Raw genomic sequence first — 22,828 nt, 5'->3', positions numbered from 1 at the left:
CGTTTTGAGCAACGCAGGCTCGGTTAGAAGTTTATGATCCAGCACCCTTTCAATATTTCTTTGGGATGTGCGTGTTATCTTTTTTTTTTTTTTAGCAGATGTAACACTTTCATGCACTTTTATGTTTTTATGATGTTTTAATGTTGTGGCAAGCTATGTTGTTGTTGTCATTCATAAAGTTATTTGTCATATTCGTATGTAATAATATGTATTTCTATGGCTTCAATGGCCGATATTCAGTGTTGCTGTATGGAGGTAGGCCCTGCATAATTGTGAAACTGTTTTGTTTCACTTCTGGATGTTTTGCATTAAAAACACAAGTTTAGTTTGCATAATTGTGTCAGTTGTACATTTCAACATGTATTTGAACACAGGCAAAGATACAGATAGTCAAATCAACTTTATTTCATACACATACCTAGATATTATTTCTTCTCTGAATATCACAACCACATCAGGTTAGCAGCTGCAGACAAAATTGTGCTAAGTGGTAAGATTAAGATGTCCTTTATTGAACTCAGGCATTGATACACGGTGCAAATATAAAAATAAGAGAAGAATAAAATCAAAACAATTTGAGTAAAAATATACACACGATGTGAGAAAAGTATTAATGAAATGGAAAGTATGTACAAATGAATAGGGGATAGTACGTAGCCTATGATACATGCTATATACAGTACAGCACAATGTTGCATGTACAAAACGCTGCATGTTATATACAACACAGCGTTTCTTGGAATCTGATAAACTGTCCAATGCTGTTAAAACACGTTCAGACTATTAAAGAAACTCACTTTCAAGCTACATTCTGCAGCTGAACCACGATCCTGCTCACTCACAAATAAATAATCTCCAATATTAGACTACATGAATTACGTTCCATCAGTGCGACCAATCACATCGATAGAGATCATTATTCACTGATCCTATGTGTCTCTAGCTTCACACAGATTTTTATAATTTTAACTGAGATTACACATTTTTTTGCAATAAACATTTCAATGCAGGCGCTGCTCTGACAGACTGACAGCTGTCTGATCCATGCGCATGGAGGCATAGACGTATACAAAAAAAAACAAAAAAAAACTTCCACTTGCAATAAAAATGACAGATTTTTTTTTCTGAGCTGAGAGTGAATTAATTCTGTGTAATGTTTGAAAGTGAAGATAAAAGACGATGTTCAAAGAAATGATGCGCATAAAATCAGTAGCCTAACTTTAGATAGTCCAGAGTAACAAACTAATATCCAGCCAGGGTTTAGATTGTGGCAGACACTAAAAGCTCCGCTAATTAATGCACTTCAATACGGACTGAATGAATGAGGAAATGAAACAGTGAGAGGGAGGAGACAGAGAAAAACTCAGGGTTTGTTGAAGAAAATCTGCTCCCGTCCAGGTTAGGTTCACAGACTCAGTTGCCATAGTAACTGACACCAGACTTCAGTTACCTCTCTTTCTGGAGCTGAAAACCCAGAGTTTCATTTAGGGTTAACAGAGGCTACTCAGAGTTGGTCTGGAATAGCTACCCGCTGATAGCCTGCTAGAGTAGACCTGAAAACTAGATGGTTCTTTTTACTCCACCATAGCAGGTAGTGTGAATCTCTAAACTGTCTGCAGAATTATTATTATTATTATCAAGTGTCACCATGTGACCACAACTGCCTATAGTAAATGCCTTTCCATAGATGTACATCAGTTTTTTCCCATCTGGCTGTCAGCTTAGGCCTATTCATTCATATTTGTATTTTTGATGACAACTTTGATGCAATGCGACACCTGCTGGTCATTTTTAATAACTACTTTTGGCGTGCTTGCTGTCATGTTGATAGTTTTACCGAGAACAGACTTCACTGTTCACGGTACATCCTGAAGAAAACTTACTATAGAGCTTTCATTTTCATGTTCTATCAGCTGCATATTAACAGGCAATACAATAAAACGCTGTTGCATTACTTCATTGCCTGTCTGTATGGGTCGAATCTGCAGCCTCCGGGTCTGCAGAGACATGCTGCTGGCGTAAAGGCCAAGCGGTAACCTTATTTTGAAGGGCACAGCCCAAATGTAAGTGACAGAGCACGTTAGCCAATCAGAAGCAAGGGAGCGCTGAGAGCCCGCCCACCAATTAAACGAAATATGGAGTGGTAAATTTGTTTTTTGCAGTAGGATCAGAAAACAAGAAATTGAGCTGAATTTCGTTTTTTCATTTTTTTTTTTGCCAAAAACGAAAAAACGACTTCTTTCTGGTTTCTGATTGTGTCAGTTATTCCCAGAAAACAAACGGTTAAAAGGTACCTTGGTCACCAATATTCCCTGCACTTTCTGTGATGTAGTATGCTTGCTTATCATGGGAAGTAATTAGAAATTACTCTTTACATTAAGGTAGAAGCCTATCAAGAACAGGGTGTTGAGGGAATCACTTTTTTTCTCTTTTTTTCATCAAACTAAATATCCCGCATATTCCATCGCATTTTTTAAGAAAACGTGCCGCATAATCAAGGATTTTTGCCCGCAACAATCATAAAAAAACTTTTTCTGGAAGGACTGGTCTTACAGTAATATATCTGTTGAGGTTGTGAGTGCACACATGTCCATACGATTCACGTGGAAGTGCTTAGAACCTTATACACATCCTGTATAATTCACAAAACCCCCTATCCAAGGCATACCCAAAGTAAGATGAAAGCTGTTCTTGTTCCATTTTTAGTACACGTAAATGCATGGTCTCATCTGAAAGGTAACTACTTTTTTCCTCGACAGTCAGAATCAGTGCAAGTGCCTCTGTCATTGATTTAAGTTTTAACACACTGAAATAAACTTGTTTGTTTTATAATTTTTGCCTGAATATTCTCTTGGGAAAAAAAGCTGCAGATGACTAGAACTGGGATGTATTAGCTGGAAAACACAATGGTATCTTATCATGAAGCTTCACCTTGGCCAAATTCAAAGTAAATTAAATCTGCAAGCAGTGTTGGGCAGGACCTCGCACTCTCGCTGTTTCAGTCTCCAGCTCACGTAGACAGTGTGAATTATTTGTAAGAGTTGAAATGTCGATAAAACAAGCAATTTTAAGGGTACGCAAGGTCATTTTTGGCAATAGAGGGACTTAATATTACAGTATGTTACATGTATATGTATGTATTTAACAGTCATAATCACACAAGTAGCAACAGCATTATCAGTAATAAAGGCTGTAGTACTATGTGAGAGATGGAAAACTGATGTAAAATGTGTAGATGCTGTTTCAAATGGAGATTCTACAGCTGTAAAATCTGGATTTGAGATTGTGACATGCACACACAGGCCTGTGTTTGTGTACGCGTGTGTTGCCGGTGTCATTGTGATCAATGAGCAGCAGGCGCAGCTGGCAGGGGCAGAGAGGAGATGAGAGAGCAGATCAGCAAAGGCTGTTTAATATGGGTTTAAAATTTCTCGAACTAGTCCTTCCTATTCCCAAAGCATGGATCCAATCGTCAATCTGAGCAGGGAGATACAGTTGTCCCAAAAGCAGACATATAGTTTTTATGTTTGTGGAGTCAAAAATGCGATCTTGGTCGCAAGTTTAAGAAGTGTTGCCCCCTCACCTTTTTTCCAGAAATTTCTCCTCTCACTTTACATGGCAGTGAATGAGAAAAAAATCGCCGCTCCCTTCGCTTGGGAGCTCACTGATGTTTAAGTGTGAGCTATCGATGGTGACACCAGTGCAACCAGGACAAATTTTCCTGCGTTTTTTGGTAGAAACTGTGTATGTACAGTGAAAATTGTGGCCTTGGCAGCCAATTAAAGACAAAGTTTTAGACGATTTTAGACCTCTCTCCACTCTAGCTCACAGCTGACAATTTCTCCACATTTGCTCATGGTACTTGCAGAGGCACAGATTAAAAACAGTAAAAGATATGAAAAAGATGAAAACATGAGTGAATAGATGAGACCTTTCTTATTAGGAGTTACTGATTAAAGTTAATTAAATAAATTGGGCGCCAGACAAGCACTTAAGCCTGTCAATAAATACTCAGGGAGCCGCTCAGGCCTCACCTGCTCCACGCTACAAAACACAGATGATCAGGTCAAAAGGTCAAAATGCAGTTTCAAACAAGTCATTATTTCAATACTTCTTTCACACTTTACACAAACCAAAGTCACTTTCTTAGAAACAGGAACACATAATGTAAACAAAAACATAAAAGTCCCAGAGAGTCTCAATGTGACTCCTTTTTTTCACTGTCCATTATGAGAATGAGTGTGTCTCTGGGTGTGTGTGTGTGTGTGTGTGTGTGTGTGTGAGTGTGTGTGTGAGGGGGGGGTTTCAGTCAGTCTCTGAGGGGTTGAAAGAGGGGAAATCCAGGCTCAGTAATGAGGGATAAGTTTATGGGATTGTAGAGGGGAAAGGAGATGTTGTATGAGAGGGCCGGATTATTGGTTGACGGTGAGGCTGGTGAGAGCAGACAGGTGTGAGGAGAGCCTTTTATCAGCAGGAATGTTCCAGTAAGCCACCATATCACTCAGCACATCCAAGATTCTCTTGTACACTTAGTATTTATGTGGACAAACATCATAAGAGCAAAAAAAGGCAAATGAATTGATCAAACCCGCTCTTGACGTTTTCCGGAGCTGCAGAGCAACAAGTCAGCGGTTTCTCAGCTCCCAAATCCTCCGCTCCACTACAACAACAATCACAATTAAAGCTGTAAGCAGCATTGGGCGGGACCTCGCACTCGCGCCCGTTTTGGCCCCCAGCTTATGTTGTCACTGTGAATTATTTAGAAATATCAAACATATTGCCACAAACATCAGAAAATCCTGACAGAGCTGAACGTTTTGATGTTTGAATGCTTTCTGTAGCTGTAGGTATGTAGAAGTGATGTCACAATATGCAAATTAGATGAGCGAATTTCTTCCCATCAGATTCCTCTTCCTTTATTTTGAGGAAGAGACAACAAAAACAGCACAAAACAAAAGAAATCTACTGTGTAAATATGTTCAAAATGCTTTTTTACTGATATTAATAAAATCCAATATGGCTGCCGCATAGTGATGCCACAATATGCAAATTAGATGAGTTAATTTACTCCCATCAGATTCCCCTCCCTTTTTTTTGAGGATGAGATGACAAAAACAATACAAAAGAAAAGAAATCTACTGTGTAAATATGTTCAAAATGTTGTTTTACTGAGATTTATGAAATCCAATATGGCCGCCGCCAAATGACGCCACAATATGCAAATTAGATGAGTTAATTTACTCCCATGACAAACTTTGGGTCATGATGAATATTTTTCTCATTTATAGTATGCCTTTATCTCTCACCACTTTCAAGCCATAGTCTTTTGAAATGTTGAAATGAAAATGGAATATTTTCCTAAATAAACTCTGGCACCTAAAGGGTTAAAATGGAGAATGTGCCCCTGTCATGTCTGCATGTAAAATGTAGACACGCACACACATCATGTTTCTGTGAGTTTGTGTGTGACAGCGGTTGCCATGTGCACCTGGCAGAAGAGCAGAGACAGACAGAGACAGAACACAGAGAAGAGACCTGTTTTAGTGGAGATTTAACTCCTCGAACAAGTTCTTCCCATTCCCAAACCGTTGATAAAGTTACACATAAGATCTGTTTAGCAGCAGTTGAGGTGGCATGTGTGCATCTTTAAAGCCGACACAATAAACGGTGTAGAAGGAGATGTTTTTTTAAGAGCATGTTTCAGGCGAAATCTTACTTTGAAAGGTCAAATAGCTCACTTCCTTTTGGAATTAGGTCATGGGTGTCAGCGCGTGATTTGTAAGTCAAACACACCAGTTTTGGTTTGATATTTCTACAACATTCCTACGGGCTGCAGTGGCCAGTTTAGTGCACCTAGGTGGCGCTAGAGAGCCCATTTTGGCACTTTAGGGGTTAATAATGTGTATTTTCTGTTTCAAATGAAGTTTCTGCTGCTGTAATCTGTCCTTTAAAGATTGTGAGACACACAGACAGAGAGAGCCGTGTGTGCAGCTGTTGTCATGGCGATTAATGACTTGCCTGCACCTGAGGTGCACACAGAGAGCTCATGAGAGAGCAGATCAGCAAAGGCTGTTTAATATGGGTTTTAACTCCTCGAACAAGTTCTTCCCATACCCAAACCGTTGGTCCAATCAAGAAAATAAAGTGATGGTGAGAGAGAGCCACTTCTCGTGAACGCACGTGTCGTGTTTTATATTTCTAGAGTCAAAAATGTGGTCAGAGGAGCGAGTTTAAAATGTGTTGCACCCCAGCTGTTTCCAGAAATTTCTCCTCTTAGTTTACATGGGAGTGAATGAGAAAAAAATCGGCGCTCCCTTCGCTTTGGAGCCACTCAGCAAAAATGTGTATGTGTGAGAGATTCCATGTCAACATATCTGTGACCAGGACAAATTTTCCTACGTTTTTTGGTATAAATTGTGTATGTACAGTGAAAATTGTGGCCATGGCAGCGAGTTAAAGACAAAAGTTTTAGATGATTTTTAGAGCCCTCTCCACTCTAGCTCACAGCATTCCGTGCAATACACACCCATTATAAACTGACAATTTCTCCACATTTGCTCATGGTACTTTGAGAGGCACAGATTAAAAACGGTAAAAGATATGAAAAAGATGAAAACATGAGTGAATAGATGTGGCAACATTTGAGAGTTGGAATGGAGTCTGTAGCACAAAGGATGGAGATGCTGTAAATGCTAGAAAAAGCCCTAAGATTGGTCCCTTTCTCCCCCTGCTGCCATTCATTTCCTATGGGACAGCTTTCGAAGAACGTCAGGCCGTTTTGTGACATGTCACCTTATGGAGCCCATAAAATCAAAACCGTTTGAGTAATGAAAAAGTTATACAGAAGATCTGATTAGCACGAGTTGATCTGTAATGTGTGCGAGTTTGAAGCCGATAGGATAAACGGTGTATGACAAGAAGATTTTTTAGGAAAGGCAGTTTTAAGGCAAAATCTTACTTTGAAAGGGCAAATAACTCACTTCCTGTTGGATTTAGGTCAGGGGTGTCAGCGCGTGATTTTTTGAGCATGTTTAGGGGGTCAAATTCCAGTTCAAAGAGGCGGTGGGAGAAAGAATAATGAGCAGTCCTCTGCCTCTAGGCTCGGTCCCTAATAATATTAGGGACTGACGCGATTTCAATAGGGTCCTCGGACGACTTCTTCATCACTCGGGCCCTAATAATAATAATAATAATAATAAACAGCGCGCTTACAATAGGGTCCTACGGACGACTTTGTCGTCGTCGCTCGGGCCCTAATAATCATTCGAAAAACAATAGGGACCTTGCAGGTCTCCTGCTCGGGCCCTAATAAACAGTGCGATTACAATAGGGTCCTCACGGACGACTTCGTCGTCACTAATCAATACCTCAATGTAAATGAGAAACAAAACACAGCAAAAAAAACGAAAAACAATAACCTGCATCGACACAGCACTTATTCCCCAAAGCTTGAAAACATCAATTCATTCATAAGAGTTGAAAAAAATATATATATCAGGCAATAGAAGTTATGAAAATTTTATATTCTTACTGCATTTGTCTTCACAGAAAACACAAAAGGTTAGACTAAGAGCTCATTTATGCTCCCAGAATGAAAATGTATACGTCCGTTTCAAATGATGTTACCGTCACTGCCCACATAATTCCATGCGCCCTTTACGTTGGCATGGATGTTAACCAATATATCCACCAGGAGGCAGCCCAGCGTCAAAAGTTTATGACAACAACACAGTCAAAAACAAACATGGCGACTGTGGAGGAGATATTGATAATGTACCTCTTGCATAAAAGACAGAAACAGAGGCAACGTTGTAGGAGGTGGTGGTCGGTGAGGCTGTTAAATACATCGTGACTGGAGGACAGAGAATTCTTTTCTCTAGTACTGCCGATGAGAGAAATTGAATTGTTCTTTCTTCTTCGTGTCTCACTAGAGCTACGTATCGGATAGTGACAGCAACACTGCCCCCACGGTTCCCGGTGGTACTGCTCCGTTTGGCAGGTATCCGTAAGCTTTATGGAAACATGCAGAAATACGGACGAAATGAACGCAGAGCACGGACAGAAGGCTCCGTCCGTATCCGGATCTGGATCCGTATTTAACGTTGAGCATAAATGAGCCCTTAAAGGAAATCTGTAAATTGTCATTTTTGACAGTGGTGATGAACAAAAATTAAGTAAAAATCAAAGACTTGTGAAGAAAGGGAAGGAGAAGTGGGTAGTTGCTGTTGCTGCTTCACATTACCAAAGCTGTACACTATACATTAAATATAATGTATAGCGCAAGAATAGTGACCAAAACTGAAAATGGCAATGATATTACAACCAGAAAGGCAATTAATTCCCGTAATGTAAAATGGTTTACAAATTAAGCTGGACCTTGTTTACGTAATACATTTCCAGTTTATGTTAACTGTTACCTTTAAATGATACACTGTACTAACTTTCTCCTGTTGGTATACAAAATTATTGCATCATTAGGTTTCAGTGTGGGTCAATTTTTGACATTTGCAAACAGTGAAATTGTTCATTTTAACTGTAACCAATCACTTTTTGGGAACTGCCCATTGGTCCAACATCCCATTGGTCCAACATCCCATTGTTCCAACCATATTGAACCCATTGTTCCAAAGTCCGTTCCGAAATCATCATGATGCCCTGTGGTTAAAGTCTGGTTAGGTTTAGGCACAAAAACCACTTGGTTAGGGTTAGGAAAAGATCATGGTGTGTATTAAAATGAAAAAGAAAGTGACAAACACATAAGCTGTAAGCCTGCTTCGCCTCAAGCCTTTCCCAGCTGACCCAGAGCCGGTCGCGGCGCACCATCAAGGTAGAAATACGCCCACCGGGAGCTGTTCAGCACCGCGGACTGTCGGACTAATGGGATGTCGGACCAATGGGCTGTTGCACCAATGACATGGACCCTCACTTTTTATCAAACTAATGCATACTGTATGATGTTAATCAGTTTACTACACTGGTAAGTGCACAGTCAGTATGTTTACATATACAGCTACGGTTATAGCTTGACTGTGCCATTTAATTGGACTACTGTCCTTGTACTACTACACGAGCATAGGAGGGAAACTGCTTTCATCCTCCCACTGCTAAAAGGTGAACCACCAATTGTGAATAATTACAGACCTGTCTCAAAATTATGTATTTTGGCTAAAGTATTTGAAAAAATCGGCAGCGATCAACTGAAGGAATTTTTGGAATCAAACAACATTCTAAAGCCACTTCAGTCAGGTTTTAGGAAGCAGCATGGCACTGCTACTGCTGCCCTAAAAGTTTTTAATGATGTGTTTGAGGCATTGGACTCTAGAAAGTTTTGCGCTGCCCTGTTCATTGACTTGCCCAAGGCATTTGACGCTGTGGACCACAGTGTTTTGTTGAAAATTCTCCTCAAGATTGGCATCTCCAAACAAGCAGCCACTTGGTTTACAGATTATTTGGCAAGTAGAACGCAATGTATTCAGATGGCTGGAGTCAGTTCCACCTTTCTTGAGGTCACAAAAGGCGTACCTCAAGGCTCAGTCTTAGGACCCATTTTGTTCACAATTTACATTAATGATCTGTGCGCAAACTTGTCAAATGCCTCATATCATCACCTCATACCTCATTATGTGGATGATACTGTAGTTTATTGCTGTTCACACTCAATTGCACAGGCATTTGAATTCTTGCAGTCCGCATTTGATGTAGTGCAGACTCGTCTTGAACAACTGAAACTGGTTTTAAATGCTGAAAAATCCAAAGTAATGCTCTTTTCTAATTAATCTGTTCCCCCGGAGAACATCCCACCAATTAGAATTGCTCAAGGTAAAGCTTTTCAGCTAGTCACCAGTTACAAGTACCTGGGCTTAATTATTGATGGGGAGCTTTCATTTAAAGCTCACATTAGAAATTTGGTCACCAAATTAAGGGTGAAACTCAGTTTCTATTACAGAAATAAGTCATGTTTTTCCCTCAGAGCTCGGAAGCTTCTGATATTGGCTACTTTTCTGCCTGTACTTGATTATGGCGTGTTTATGTTGTGTATATATGTGTGCTTCAACCAGCTGTCTACAGTCTTTGATTCCGGTCTACCACTGTGCTCTGAGGTTTATTACTGGTTGCAACCACCTCACCCACCACTGTGAACTGTATGCTAAAGCCCTCCTTGAATGTACGAAGGTATACACACTGGATGACTCTGATTTATAAAGCTCTTTTTGGCTTGGTTCCTGCTTATTTATGTACTTTTCTTCAGAGAACTAAAAGCCATTATGCCTTACGATCAAATAACATTTTGCACCTGTCTGCTCCTTGTGTTTGGACTAAAATAGGAAAAAAAGCATTCAGTTTCTCTGCCCCCTCTGCTTGGAATACTTTCCAATCTGAACTAAAAATACCAAACTTATTTCACCTGAAGCCTTTCACGCTATCCTAAAAGACCGAGAACAGGAATCTATCAAACAGTGCCTTTGTTCTTAAGCTGTTACTGAAACCATAACTCCTGCACTTTATTTGTCAAATTGTTTAGATTTCTATATTTCAATGTTTGTATCTTTTTATCTGTCTTTATTGACCTAAGTATGTCCAACGCCGCTACAATAGGTGGTGATATGCCCCCTTTCAGCTTGTTAGTATTGGACCTTTATCTGGTTGACCTATTATGTCACAAACCAAACAAGTTAGCCACGGCTGGCTAGAAGCAAAATGGTAACACAGTGGGGGGTGGGGGTGGGGGATCTGTGGCTCAGAGGTAGAGTGGGTTGTCTTCCAATCAGTAGATCGGCAGTTTGATCCCCAGCTCCTCCAGTCTGCATGTCGAAGTGTCCTTGAGCAAGATGCTTAACCCTAAATTGCTCCCGATGGCTGTTCCATCAGTGTGTGAATGTGTTAAAAAACTGAGTAGCAGGTGGCACCTTGTATGGTAGCCTTCGCCACTAATGTATGAATGTGTGTGTGAATGGGTGAATGTGAGTGTAAAAAAAAAAGTGCTTTAGTGGTCGAATGACTAGAAAGGCACCATACAAGTGCAGTGCAAGCCCATCCATTTACAACTTTACTGCTCTGTGCTTTACTTTTTGTACATGTGGTTACCAGCTTCTTTATCTATTATGCATTTGATGCTATTCAACTTAAGTGTCAAAGCCCAGGGCGGTAACTGTGGAGTATGTGCAGTTTGGGTCTGATTGACTGTATACATGCAGGAGTAAATGAACTCCCAATTACATTACCTGGGTGTGTTAGTCTGTTTACATGTATGTTTACATGTATTATAAAAGTCCAGTTTTAGTCAGACTAACACAATAAATTGATTTTCTCTTATGTCATGTAAACATACTGAGTGTTTATTAAAGTAATTGGTAGGTACTGTATTTGCAGGCGTGACAGCTGACATCTGATACACAGCAACGAATTTTACTCCCAGCTGACTCAACACAGTTTATAACATAAACAATGAGCTGTGAGGACTTTTGGGCCTACAGGGCCAGAGATGTGAGTAATTCATTGATGAACCTCCCATTCTAAATCAAGATAAGCTTTTTTTTGTATAGGATAGAATTTTGGAGAAGAAGCAAAAGCAAGTTGAAATGTGATGATTGGAAATAAATAAAAAGTCATGCATTTCCTGTATAAATGTAAAAAGAGAGCATGTTTACCATGACCTGGAGAAACTATGGAAGAAACAACTTTCAACAAGAGAAAATACAGTATGTTACAATCCCAGTACTAATGCTGTCAAATGAGGTCTTAAAAGAGAAAAAGTACATTCACAGAATCAGAAAAATTCACTTAGCAGCACAGGGGTGTGCATGATGGATGATCCATGAAGCGTACGATCAGTGGTGGTGAATACTGTATGAAAGCATTATGGTATTAGAACATTCAGCAGCACTTGATGTCAGTGTTGATGGGACATACCTTGGGTCATTGCACTCCCCATGTTGTCAGTGGGGCTGCAGCCGTTCTGGATGGTTTGGGTGCCTAGATCCACCATCTGGTGGAGGCGGAGCTTGCGGCAATAGATTGATGCTGCCTCAGGTTCTAAGGCGATGATCAGCTGCTCTGGGTTTTCACGGGACACCAGACCAGACTGCACAAGGGAAGAATACAGACAAGGAGAAACACCTTTAACTTCCAACGCAAACCTTTGTTGTTTTCAACTTCTTTCCCAGGTATTAGTCATAATGGTGACATGTTTAAAATGCCCATGATACTGTAGAAATCTGTGTCTGAAGTGTAGGCTTTGTTTTGGACTTCATTATGCTAGTTGTGTGGAAAAAGTTGTTGTTTTGCTTGCCCATGACTGAACTCAAAGTAGCTCTATAAAAGGTCATCTCTTTACTTCTGAACCATCATTATGTTGTTTGGGACATGACATGTTTAGGGTTGGGCGGCACGGTGGTGTGGTGGTTAGCACTGTCGCCTCACAGCAAGAGGGTTCCCGGTTCGATCCCGGGTGTGGGAGCCCTTCTGTGCAGAGTTTGCATGTTCTCCCTGTGTCAGCGTGGGTTCTCTCCGGGCACTCCGGCTTCCTCCCACAGTCCAAAGACATGCAGATTGGGGATTAGGTTAATTGACAACTCTAAATTGTCCGTAGGTGTGAATGTGAGCATGAATGGTTGTCTGTCTCTATGTGTCAGCCCTGCGATAGTCTGGTGACCTGTCCAGGGTGTACCCTGCCCAATGTCAGCTGGAATAGGCTCCTGCCCCCACGCGACCCTCAAGAGGATGAAGCGGTTAGAAGATGGATAGATGGATGTTTAGGATTGCGTGGTATTATAAGAGATGTAGTGCAAAAAAGGCAGTAGGACCTGTGTCCATTCTCTCACAGCCTCTAACAGCAGACATACTGGAGGACAGAAAACAGAGTATTCCCACTCCCGTACAGGTACAGTGGTACAGGAACCACTTCTCAGCATTTACAACAGAAGGACTAAAATGAAAGGCACACATATAGCTTCAGACACAGTCTGAAGACACAGTCTGAAGCTATATACAGTCTCCTACCCTCAGGTCAGCGATATAGGTCACTGGCCTTCAAGACCAAGAGAGCCATGACAAGCTTTGTGCTCTCATCCATTAGACTGATGAATAGTTAGTTTTGGTATATGTATGTATGAATGTACATATGTGTATGCTTGTAGGTGTGTTGGTGTTTTTTCCTTTTTAACATTTGTACTGTTGCTCTCTGCAGATGAAATTCCTAATGGAAAATAAAGTTCTTTGAGCTGAGTTGAGTAAATGCATTAATACTGACTGCTGGGGCAGCATATTTCACATTAACCTTTGTCACAAATGTCATAATGCCAGATGCATTTCATGTACAAAAAACTGCATAAATAAAATAACCAAATCAAGATTCATGGATATCTGTTATTTAAAGTGATGTGACACTGCAGAAGAAGAGATGATTGTAGTGTGACCCATAGAGACGACTTTGATTTAGGTTTCAAGACTTTCATAAAAGTGCTTTTAAGGGCTATTTCATACAATGGTCTGTATTCAAGTGTAACTATGGGAAACGGCATGTTTAACTGCCCTTTTTTTTTTTAGCATTTATTCATCAATGTTTATAAGAGGGCTGCAGCAACATGTTGTGTTTGCGGTAATATTTGGCACAATAGCAAATTAAGAAATTGACTGGCATATTGTGTGGGATGAACCTGAATTCAATCAATCAATATGTGCAAGTTGTAGACATATCAGCAGTGCGACGGTCCCCTGGCCTTTTTACTTATTCTGTGTTCTGTTTATTGCAGCAGGAAGGTTATGTGGTGGAGGGAATGATTGACCTGGTTGGAAGTCACTGGGCCCCGTGCTCTAAGGCTATAGCTACAATTACAGCCCCATGGTTGTATGCCCCCGTGCATCAGCCAAGTTTCTCTTACAGTTTACATCTGGGTCTGTGAAAACATGGATGCTTCACATACATATTCCCCCCAACAGCACAGAGGATCTATACAATCAGCACAGTTTCAAGGCACCAAAGATTAGTGTTACCAATTCAGTATCTAAACAAATGTCTCCCCATCTGTCCCTGAGATAAGATGTTGAGTAATGGCCTGGAAAGTGTTTTATGCAAAACATCATGATGTCACAGTAAAACTGACCTTGACTTATGGTCAAAAACATATTTTGTGAGGTCACACTGACCTTGACCACCAACCTTCAATCAAAAAATCATAAGCAGTTTATTCTTCAGTCAAAGTGGGTGTTTGTGCCAAATTTGAAAAAATTCTCTCAAACTGTTGAGATACTCTGCTCACAAGAATAAATCAAAGGGTCACAGTGACCTTAACCTATGACCACCAAAGACTCAGTTCATCCTCGAGTCCAAGTGGACATTTGTGCTAAATTTGAAGAAAATCCCTCAAGGCATTTTTGAGATATTGCATTCACAAGAATGTGTGCGTATGGACCGACAACCTGACAACATAATGCCAGGCGCAGTGGTATAAAAAAAACCTGTCACTCTGGCTCATCCTCCCAGATGCATTGTTTGTTACTTTCACACTTGCAATAAACACATCTCATCGTTACCTTAACTTGCTTTTGGGTTTCTTGGGTTTAAAGTTATTCATTTTATGTAAATACATTATTCATTATTTTGCCTTCAGTCTGCGTCTCTCTGTTTTTTGTCATGGCCTTAGATCCAGGTCATGACAGCAGCCGTTTATGATATTATGATGTAGTTTGAAATTCTTTATCTTATTAGCCTTGCAGTGTATGATAGGGGACTGCTGACAAGGTAGCTAAAATTATATCCAGCTGCCACCAGCAAATTCATGCTAACATTTTTAGGCATGTAAACGCAGAAGGAAAAGCATAGACATCACATACATGTATTTAACCGACTGATGACAATACAGTGAAGCTATGTTGTTTATGTTGAATATAGCAGTATTGATGGTGACATTGCTGCAGGACTTTAACAGTACCTGTGTGACACCATCTGTTGCCTGGTCTGAATGTTCCTTAAAGGGACATTGTGTAACATTTTCAGTTGTTTATTGGCAAAAATTGATGTCTACATTCATAAATATGTCATCATTGGTGTATTATTACCTCCACCAATAATCTGATTTATTCTCGTAAAAGGAGAATTTCGGATTTGTTTGTACATTGTGCGAGTAAGTTGTCTGGGGAGTTCCAAGGGACATACAGCCCCGCCTTCGGCATTTTCGTTGAGAGCCAAGCCAGTGCTGCGTGACCAAGAAGCCAAAGGAGAGGAGCAAGATCCCTGTGGCACTGATAATTTAGATGCCAGATTATTGCAGTTGTCGGCTAGAATAGTGGTGAGGCCAATTTTTCATATTTTCAATTTGCGTTTCGACGTATGTGTCTTTCCTCAGTTGTGGAAGGGTGCAAAGGTAACTCCACTGTCCAAAAATAATAGAGAGTCTTTATCAGGACCAAACAGCAGACCAATTAGTATTTTGCCTGTCTTAAGCAAAATTATGGAGAAAATCCTTTTTAACCAAATTCAGAAATATTTCGAAGATAATAGCATTAATTCTGAGCACCAACATGCCTACAAAACTGGCTATTCGACCTGCTCAGCCTTAACATCTCTTACTGATGATTGGTTGAAAAGTATTGATGAGAAATTGATTGAAGGTGCAGTACTGTGAGATTTTAGCGCAGCTTTTGACATCATAGATCATAAGCTATTACTCAGAAAGCTGTCAGCTTATAAGTTCAATGATTCGGCTCTTAAATTATTAAAAAGTTACCTGTCGAACCGACAACAATGTGTGGTTTAATGGCACCCTCTCAAGCACTGCAACGCTGAATAGTGGGGTTCCACAGGGGAGTAGCCCTGGGCTGCTACTATACTCCATCTTTGTTAATGACATGCCATACGCATTAAAGCATGCAGGTTCAGTGATTTACGCGGATGACATGACATTGCATGTCTCCGCAGAAAACATTACATCTGTTAATAAGTTACTTCAACATGAATTAATGCTGGTTTCAGAGTGGGTTTTGGAGAATAAGCTAAAACTGAATGTCTTGAAAACTACGTGTATGGTTATTGGCTCTAATCATGTACTGAGGTCTGAACCCAAACTGTGTCTTTCTATGCAAGGCATTGCTATAGAACAGGTTAAAGAAGCCAAACTATTGGGAGTAACAGTGGATGAAACTTTATCTTGGTCTAGTCATATTAATAATATAGTGTCCAAAATGAGTAGAAACATCTCGAACATTAGAAGATGCACTTATCTGCTGAATGAATCAACTGTCAAACTATTAATTAACTCTTTAGTTCTGTCTCATCTGAACTACTGCCCAACAGTTTGGTCCAGTGCCTCAAAGAAAGATCTTTTTAAACTCCAGCTTACTCAAAACAGAGCAGCACGCCTTGCTCTGCGGTGCTCTATCAGAGACAGTGTTATGAGTATGCACGCGAGGCTCGCATGGATGCTGGTGGAGGAGAGACTTACTTATAGTGTTATAATGTTCTTGAGAAAGACTTATACCTCACATAAACCTGTTTCTTTGTTCTTACAACTTCAACCAATAATTGAAAAACATAGTTATTGCACTAGGCATGCCTCAGGTAACAACTTCACTTTGCCTTTACCTAGAACCAATGCACTTAAAAAGTCAGTTATGTATAGAGCTGTAGCCCACTGGAACAGTCTCCCCCTACACTTGATCACAATTGCTGGAATGTCGAGTTTTAAAATGAAACTGAAGGAAGCTGTGTTTCGTCATGAAATTATGTTGAATAGTACTATGAAATTATGAAATTATGTTTAACTCTCTTATCATGTTAATACATCTGTGTTGAACGTCATATTTTACTTCATGTTGCTTCATGATACTCTTCTATAATCATGTGACTCTTCTATAAACATGTTATAACTCTTCTATAATCATGTTAAATATTTACCTGGAGTGACTTTATGTTATTCCTTTTGATTATGTTAAAACATTTACATTGTATTACTTTATGTAAATTTCTATAATCATGTTAATATATTTAGGATGAATGATGTAATTCTTTGTGTAAATGCTATAATGTTGTAATTGTCTTTGTTTGATCTAATGTGGACACCAGGAAGAATAGTCTTCATTTCCATGAAGACTAATGGGGATCCAAATAAACAATAAACAATAAACAAGAGACGCTTTGCTACTACCCCGGCACTACTGCAGCATAACAAAGTCCCACTCTTTGAGCATAATGCAGGATCATGCACATGCAGCATCATGTGAGACGGAATCCTTGTCGCCAAGAAAGTGCAAACTTGGCTTAAACCCTTTTGCTTTTTGGGGAGCATAGGTCATTCATGAACTTCCTCCAGCTAGTTTGGTGTTGGGCGATCTTGTCTGCTTCCTTCCAGGATGTTCTTGTTTCTTTGAGTTCTGCCTCGACAGACCTTTTCCAGCTGTTTCTTTGTCTTCCTGGCTTTCTTTTCCCCTGTGGGTTCCAGGTTAAGGCCTGTCTGGTCGTGTTGGAGGATGGTTTTCTCAAGGTGTGCCCGATCCAGCCCCATTTCCTGCGTTTGACTTGTGTTTCAATTTGTTCTTGTTGTGTGGTTTGCCAGAGCTCTTTGTTTGCGATGGTGTTAGGCCAGTAAATTCCTAGGATGTGTCGTAAGCATCTGTTAATGAATGTTTGGAGCTTGTTTGATGATGCTTTTGTAGTTCTCCATGTTTCTGCCCCATAGAGTAAGACTGGTTTAATGTTGGAGTTGAAGATGCAGAGTTTAGTTTTTGTGGAGATGTGGTTTGTGTTCCATACTGGCTTCAGTATTAAAAAGGCTGTTCTTGCCATCCCTATTCTTGCTTGTACAGTACAGGCCAAAAGTTTGGACACACCTTCTCATTCAATGCGTTTTCTTTATTTTCATGACTATTTACATTGTAGATTCTCACTGAAGGCATCAAAACTATGAATGAACACATGTGGAGGTATGTACTTAACAAAAAAAGGTGAAATAACTGAAAACATGTTTTATATTCTAGTTTCTTCAAAATAGCCACCCTTTGCTCTGATTACTGCTTTGCACACTCTTGGCATTCTCTCGATGAGCTTCAAGAGGTAGTCACCTGAAATGGTTTTCCAACAGTCTTGAAGGAGTTCCCAGAGGTGTTTAGCACTTGTTGGCCCCTTTGCCTTCACTCTGCGGTCCAGCTCACCCCAAACCATCTCGATTGGGTTCAGGTCCGGTGACTGTGGAGGCCAGGTCATCTGCTGCAGCACTCCATCACTCTCCTTCTTGGTCAAATAGCCCTTACACAGCCTGGAGGTGTGTTTGGGGTCATTGTCCTGTTGAAAAATAAATGATCGTCCAACTAAACGCAAACCGGATGGGATGGCATGTCACTGCAGGATGCTGTGGTAGCCATGCTGGTTCAGTGTGCCTTCAATTTTGAATAAATCCCCAACAGTGTCACCAGCAAAACACCCCCACACCATCACACCTCCTCCTCCATGCTTCACAGTGGGAACCAGGCATGTGGAATCCATCCGTTCACCTTTTCTGCGTCTCACAAAGACACGGCGGTTGGAACCAAAGATCTCAAATTTGGACTCATCAGACCAAAGCACAGATTTCCACTGGTCTAATGTCCATTCCTTGTGTTTCTTGGCCCAAACAAATCTCTTCTGCTTGTTGCCTCTCCTTAGCAGTGGTTTCCTAGCAGCTATTTGACCATGAAGGCCTGATTCGCGCAGTCTCCTCTTAACAGTTGTTCTAGAGATGGGTCTGCTGCTAGAACTCTGTGTGGCATTCATCTGGTCTCTGATCTGAGCTGCTGTTAACTTGCGATTTCTGAGGCTGGTGACTCAGATGAACTTATCCTCAGAAGCAGAGGTGACTCTTGGTCTTCCTTTCCTGGGTCGGTCCTCATGTGTGCCAGTTTCGTTGTAGCGCTTGATGGTTTTTGCGACTCCACTTGGGGACACATTTAAAGTTTTTGCAATTTTCCGGACTGACTGACCTTCATTTCTTGAAGTAATGATGGCCACTCGTTTTTCTTTAGTTAGCTGATTGGTTCTTGCCATAATATGAATTTTAACAGTTGTCCAATAGGGCTGTCGGCTGTGTATTAACCTGACTTCTGCACAACACAACTGATGGTCCCAACCCCATTGATAAAGCAAGAAATTCCACTAATTAACCCTGATAAGGCACACCTGTGAAGTGGAAACCATTTCAGGTGACTACCTCTTGAAGCTCATCGAGAGAATGCCAAGAGTGTGCAAAGCAGTAATCAGAGCAAAGGGTGGCTATTTTGAAGAAACTAGAATATAAAACAGTTTTCAGTTATTTCACCTTTTTTTGTTAAGTACATAACTCCACATGTGTTCATTCATAGTTTTGATGCCTACAGTGAGAATCTACAATGTAAATAGTCATGAAAATAAAGAAAACGCATTGAATGAGAAGGTGTGTCCAAACTTTTGGCCTGTACTGTACATATGAGAATCTTAAAAAGAAGGGGGAAAAAGACAGAAAAGAGGGGTATTGAGGTTTTATCTTTTCTTGATGTTCTTTTTAACCAGTTTGTCTGCCATTGTGTAATCTTGTTGTGCTTTTGCTTTTGCAGTTCTTGTGCGGCTATTGTTGAGAGTGTCTTTGGCCTGTTTGCGCATTTGTATTTTCTGTAGAGCTTCTCCTGTGATCCACTCCTTGTGTTGCCTTGTCCTTCTCCCGCATGTGTCCTCACATGCCTCTATCCAAGCCCTCTTCATGTTCTGCCATCGTTGCTCCACGGTTTGGTGTTCTTCTTCCAGTTGGCTCAGGGGGTGGAACCGGTTTGAGAGGGTGATTTGGAATTTCTCTCTGATGTTCTGACCCTGGAGAAGGCTGACATTGTATCTGGTGCTGACTTTTCTTGCCGGGTTTGTGAATTTCTTGAGTTTTAAACATAGCGTCCCTATTAGAAGGTGGTGGTCTGTGGCTGCATCAGCTCCTCTTTTCACCCTGACATCTTGGAGGGATCTCCTGAACTTCTTTGTGATGCATATATGATCAATCTGGTTTTCAGTTTTGTGGTCAGGGGAAACCCAAGAAAGTGCAAAAGGGAATCAAAAAGGCAACATGACCGGTGAATTTGAAAAACGAGGGTCAACATCGGGTTAGCCTTTCCCAGGTGGAGAGAGCTGCTAAAGGAGAAAGGAAATTTGCTGGTGGCAGCTGTAGTAGTAAAATCACGTAGGAAAGAAGCAAGCACTCTCAAAATAAATCCACTCAACAGGTGCACGGCCAAAAGCAGCAGAACAAAGAAAAGAAGCCAGTCTTCTTCAGTGTGTCACACACTGAAGAAGACTTTCTGTCGAAACGTCTGTGTTTCTGGTAACGCCACCCAAGTTGGTTTATTAAATTTACCAAAAGGACATTTGTGAGTGCTGGCTTCTTTGCTTTGTTCGGCAGCTGTAGTAGTGCCAGGGTAGTAGTGGCACCACTAACAGTGACTAACAGCTGTCAGCGGCGCAGTGATGCGAGGAGAGGGATGAGGTGTGTGAGGTTGAGCCACTTGTCAGTTGTCAAAAGACAAGACGTGATTGGTTTGTTTAGATTTAAACCTGCCCCAACAGTCCTACATTGTAAACACAGCCAGCATGGTGATTAGGGGGTTTGTCAACTTGCGTCGCGTGTCTGTGTAGGAGCCTGAATGAATACTCCATGAAGTATCGGATGACATGGTTTCATCAGTGTTATCATAGCTTTTTGGTACACAGCGGCTACCGTTTGAAACAGTGAGGCGCTAGAGTGCGCTATCCGTTTGAATGCAATATATGATTTCAACGTTAGATGGGAGAAATTCCTACACATTGTGGCTTTCACGCATAATGCATACTGGGACATGTTGGCAAAGTGGGACTCACTGGCTAGGATTGCCTGATCCAATTTTCACATTTAATATTATCTGGAATAAGTCTCATATCTTTATGCATTTCTTGTTAATTTCATTAAATAATAGTTTAAGAACATGATTTGGGATCTCATGCAGTATTCATATCATCTCATTGACATATTAATTCATGTAAAAGTAACTGGTAAGCATGTATAATAGTATAGTTGTATAGAGTGACACAACCATGTAGTCAAGAGCCAAGAATGTGTCATAAAGGTCACAGACAAATACAAAACATTAGCTTCAGAGCAGCTGTCATTCAGTGTTCTAATAGCTGCTGGTGAGGAATGAGGCTTGTTTTAGAATGACAGACTTCATGTTCTTCAACTCCTTTTGAAGTCCAATGAAGCTGCACTGTTTTCACTGTTTGAGAAAGAGAGAGGAGCCAGAGAATTGTTGCTTGGTGTTAAACACCACTTAAGCTTACAATCATGTTAGATTCTGTCTTCAGCCATTCTTGGTATATGGATACAATTTTCTTCAAGATATAGAATCAGACATTTGCAAACAGACAAGGGGTACAAGACCAGAAACACATGTCAAGTGTACAAATGTCAGTGAAGCTTCTCAGCCTACCTTATAGGCAGCTTCCCTCATGAACTGCTTTGCAGGCATTTTCCAAATGGCAGGAACAGTGATCACCCATCTCACATCATTGTTGTCAAACTCACCGCCTGTCTGATCACTCAGCTCCTGGAAAAATTGAAACAGAACCAACTGGTCAAAAGTCATAGCAGGGTTGGTGTCACACTGTAGCTTCAGAACAATGGGCTAAAATGTTCTAAAATTCATAAACAAGAATTACTGGGTCAGGTCCTTTGCTACTTTCAGTACATCAGATGTTCCCTGAACTAGAGTTCTCAACAGGCCCAAAAATTCAACCCGAAACCGAAATGACCCTAGGGACTTGAAGCCCGAAACCGGCCCGGCCCGACATCATCACATACATCACTGGGTCCGAGCCCGACTGAACCCGAGTTTTTTTTTTTTTTTCTTAAATGGAAGGGGGAAAAATGATGCTCCCCCTGTGCGCCTCAACAGTCTGGCTTCCCTGGCTCAAATACAGTATCTTTAATCGCTTAAAGACAACCAATCATTCATGTCCCAAAATAATATTACCAGACAGACAGGCTTCAACGTCAGTGTGAGGGAGAGCAACCATTGCGCATCATGTAGCACTGCGCCGCTGCATTTAATGAGCCGCAGCCGCTCTCAACACTTTTCCTGCACCTGAACGCTGACTGACTGACTGAATTTCGCTCACATTTCACAGCAGCATATCTTGTTTTAGTATTATTTTTTTTTCCGTCAGAACAGAATTCAGCATTCTTTATTTTTATAATTCGCATATTCTTCTTGCTTAATTATTATAGCCCTATTATCATCCCCCTTACACACACACACAGCAGATGATACTTCAACTTCAACTCGAACACTTTATCAAAAACGGTAACTATTACCTTCAAATATCAACAGCATAACATTGAATAATAAATGGATTTAGAATAATCTTAACAGACATGCATATTTTCTTCCTCACAGGCTGCTCAGAAGTGAGAACCATGGACAGCAGCATTGTGTGTTAGTGCTGCTGTCACACCCTCACATAGAGCGCTTCTCTGACAGACACACTTTTCTCTCTCTCTCTCTCTCTCTCTCTCTCTCTCTCCGCTGTCCGAGCCCGACTCAGCCCGTCCCAATTAACTTAATTAGTCGGCCCAAACCGACCCAACCCGTCGGGCTTATTCGGGTCGGGCTCGGGCTCAGGTTGAAATTGAGAACTCTACCCTGAACTATTCATTAAGTCATTAAGTACCACCTAGACTAGTCAGATTAGGCATTTTTTAATACAGGTATATTTAAAATAAGTAACTGTAACAAAGTGAACACTGGCTTCAAGATGCATGCTGGCTTGAGCCCAAGTTCATATAAAATAAACAAAATTAAAAATGCACTGTGT

General features: G+C 40.7%; 1 protein-coding gene across 4 annotated transcripts in view; it reads right to left on the bottom strand.

The window, feature by feature from the left end:
- hspa12a (heat shock protein 12A) overlaps positions 1 to 22,828 on the bottom strand; it is a 224,453-nt gene that overhangs the window by 38,777 nt on the left and 162,848 nt on the right. For all 4 annotated transcript variants that reach the window (XM_078160945.1, XM_033612830.2, XM_033612828.2 and 1 more), the window contains 2 exons: positions 21,445 to 21,561; positions 11,911 to 12,082 (listed from right to left, as the gene is read on the bottom strand). In XM_078160945.1, the coding sequence (XP_078017071.1) occupies positions 11,911 to 12,082; positions 21,445 to 21,561 (289 nt within the window). The remainder of the gene's footprint in view (positions 1 to 11,910; positions 12,083 to 21,444; positions 21,562 to 22,828) is intronic.

This window comes from Epinephelus lanceolatus, chromosome 17 (assembly GCF_041903045.1).
Source record: "Epinephelus lanceolatus isolate andai-2023 chromosome 17, ASM4190304v1, whole genome shotgun sequence".
NCBI classification, from domain to species: domain Eukaryota; kingdom Metazoa; phylum Chordata; class Actinopteri; order Perciformes; family Serranidae; genus Epinephelus; species Epinephelus lanceolatus.
This window is presented reverse-complemented; position numbering and strand designations above follow the sequence as displayed.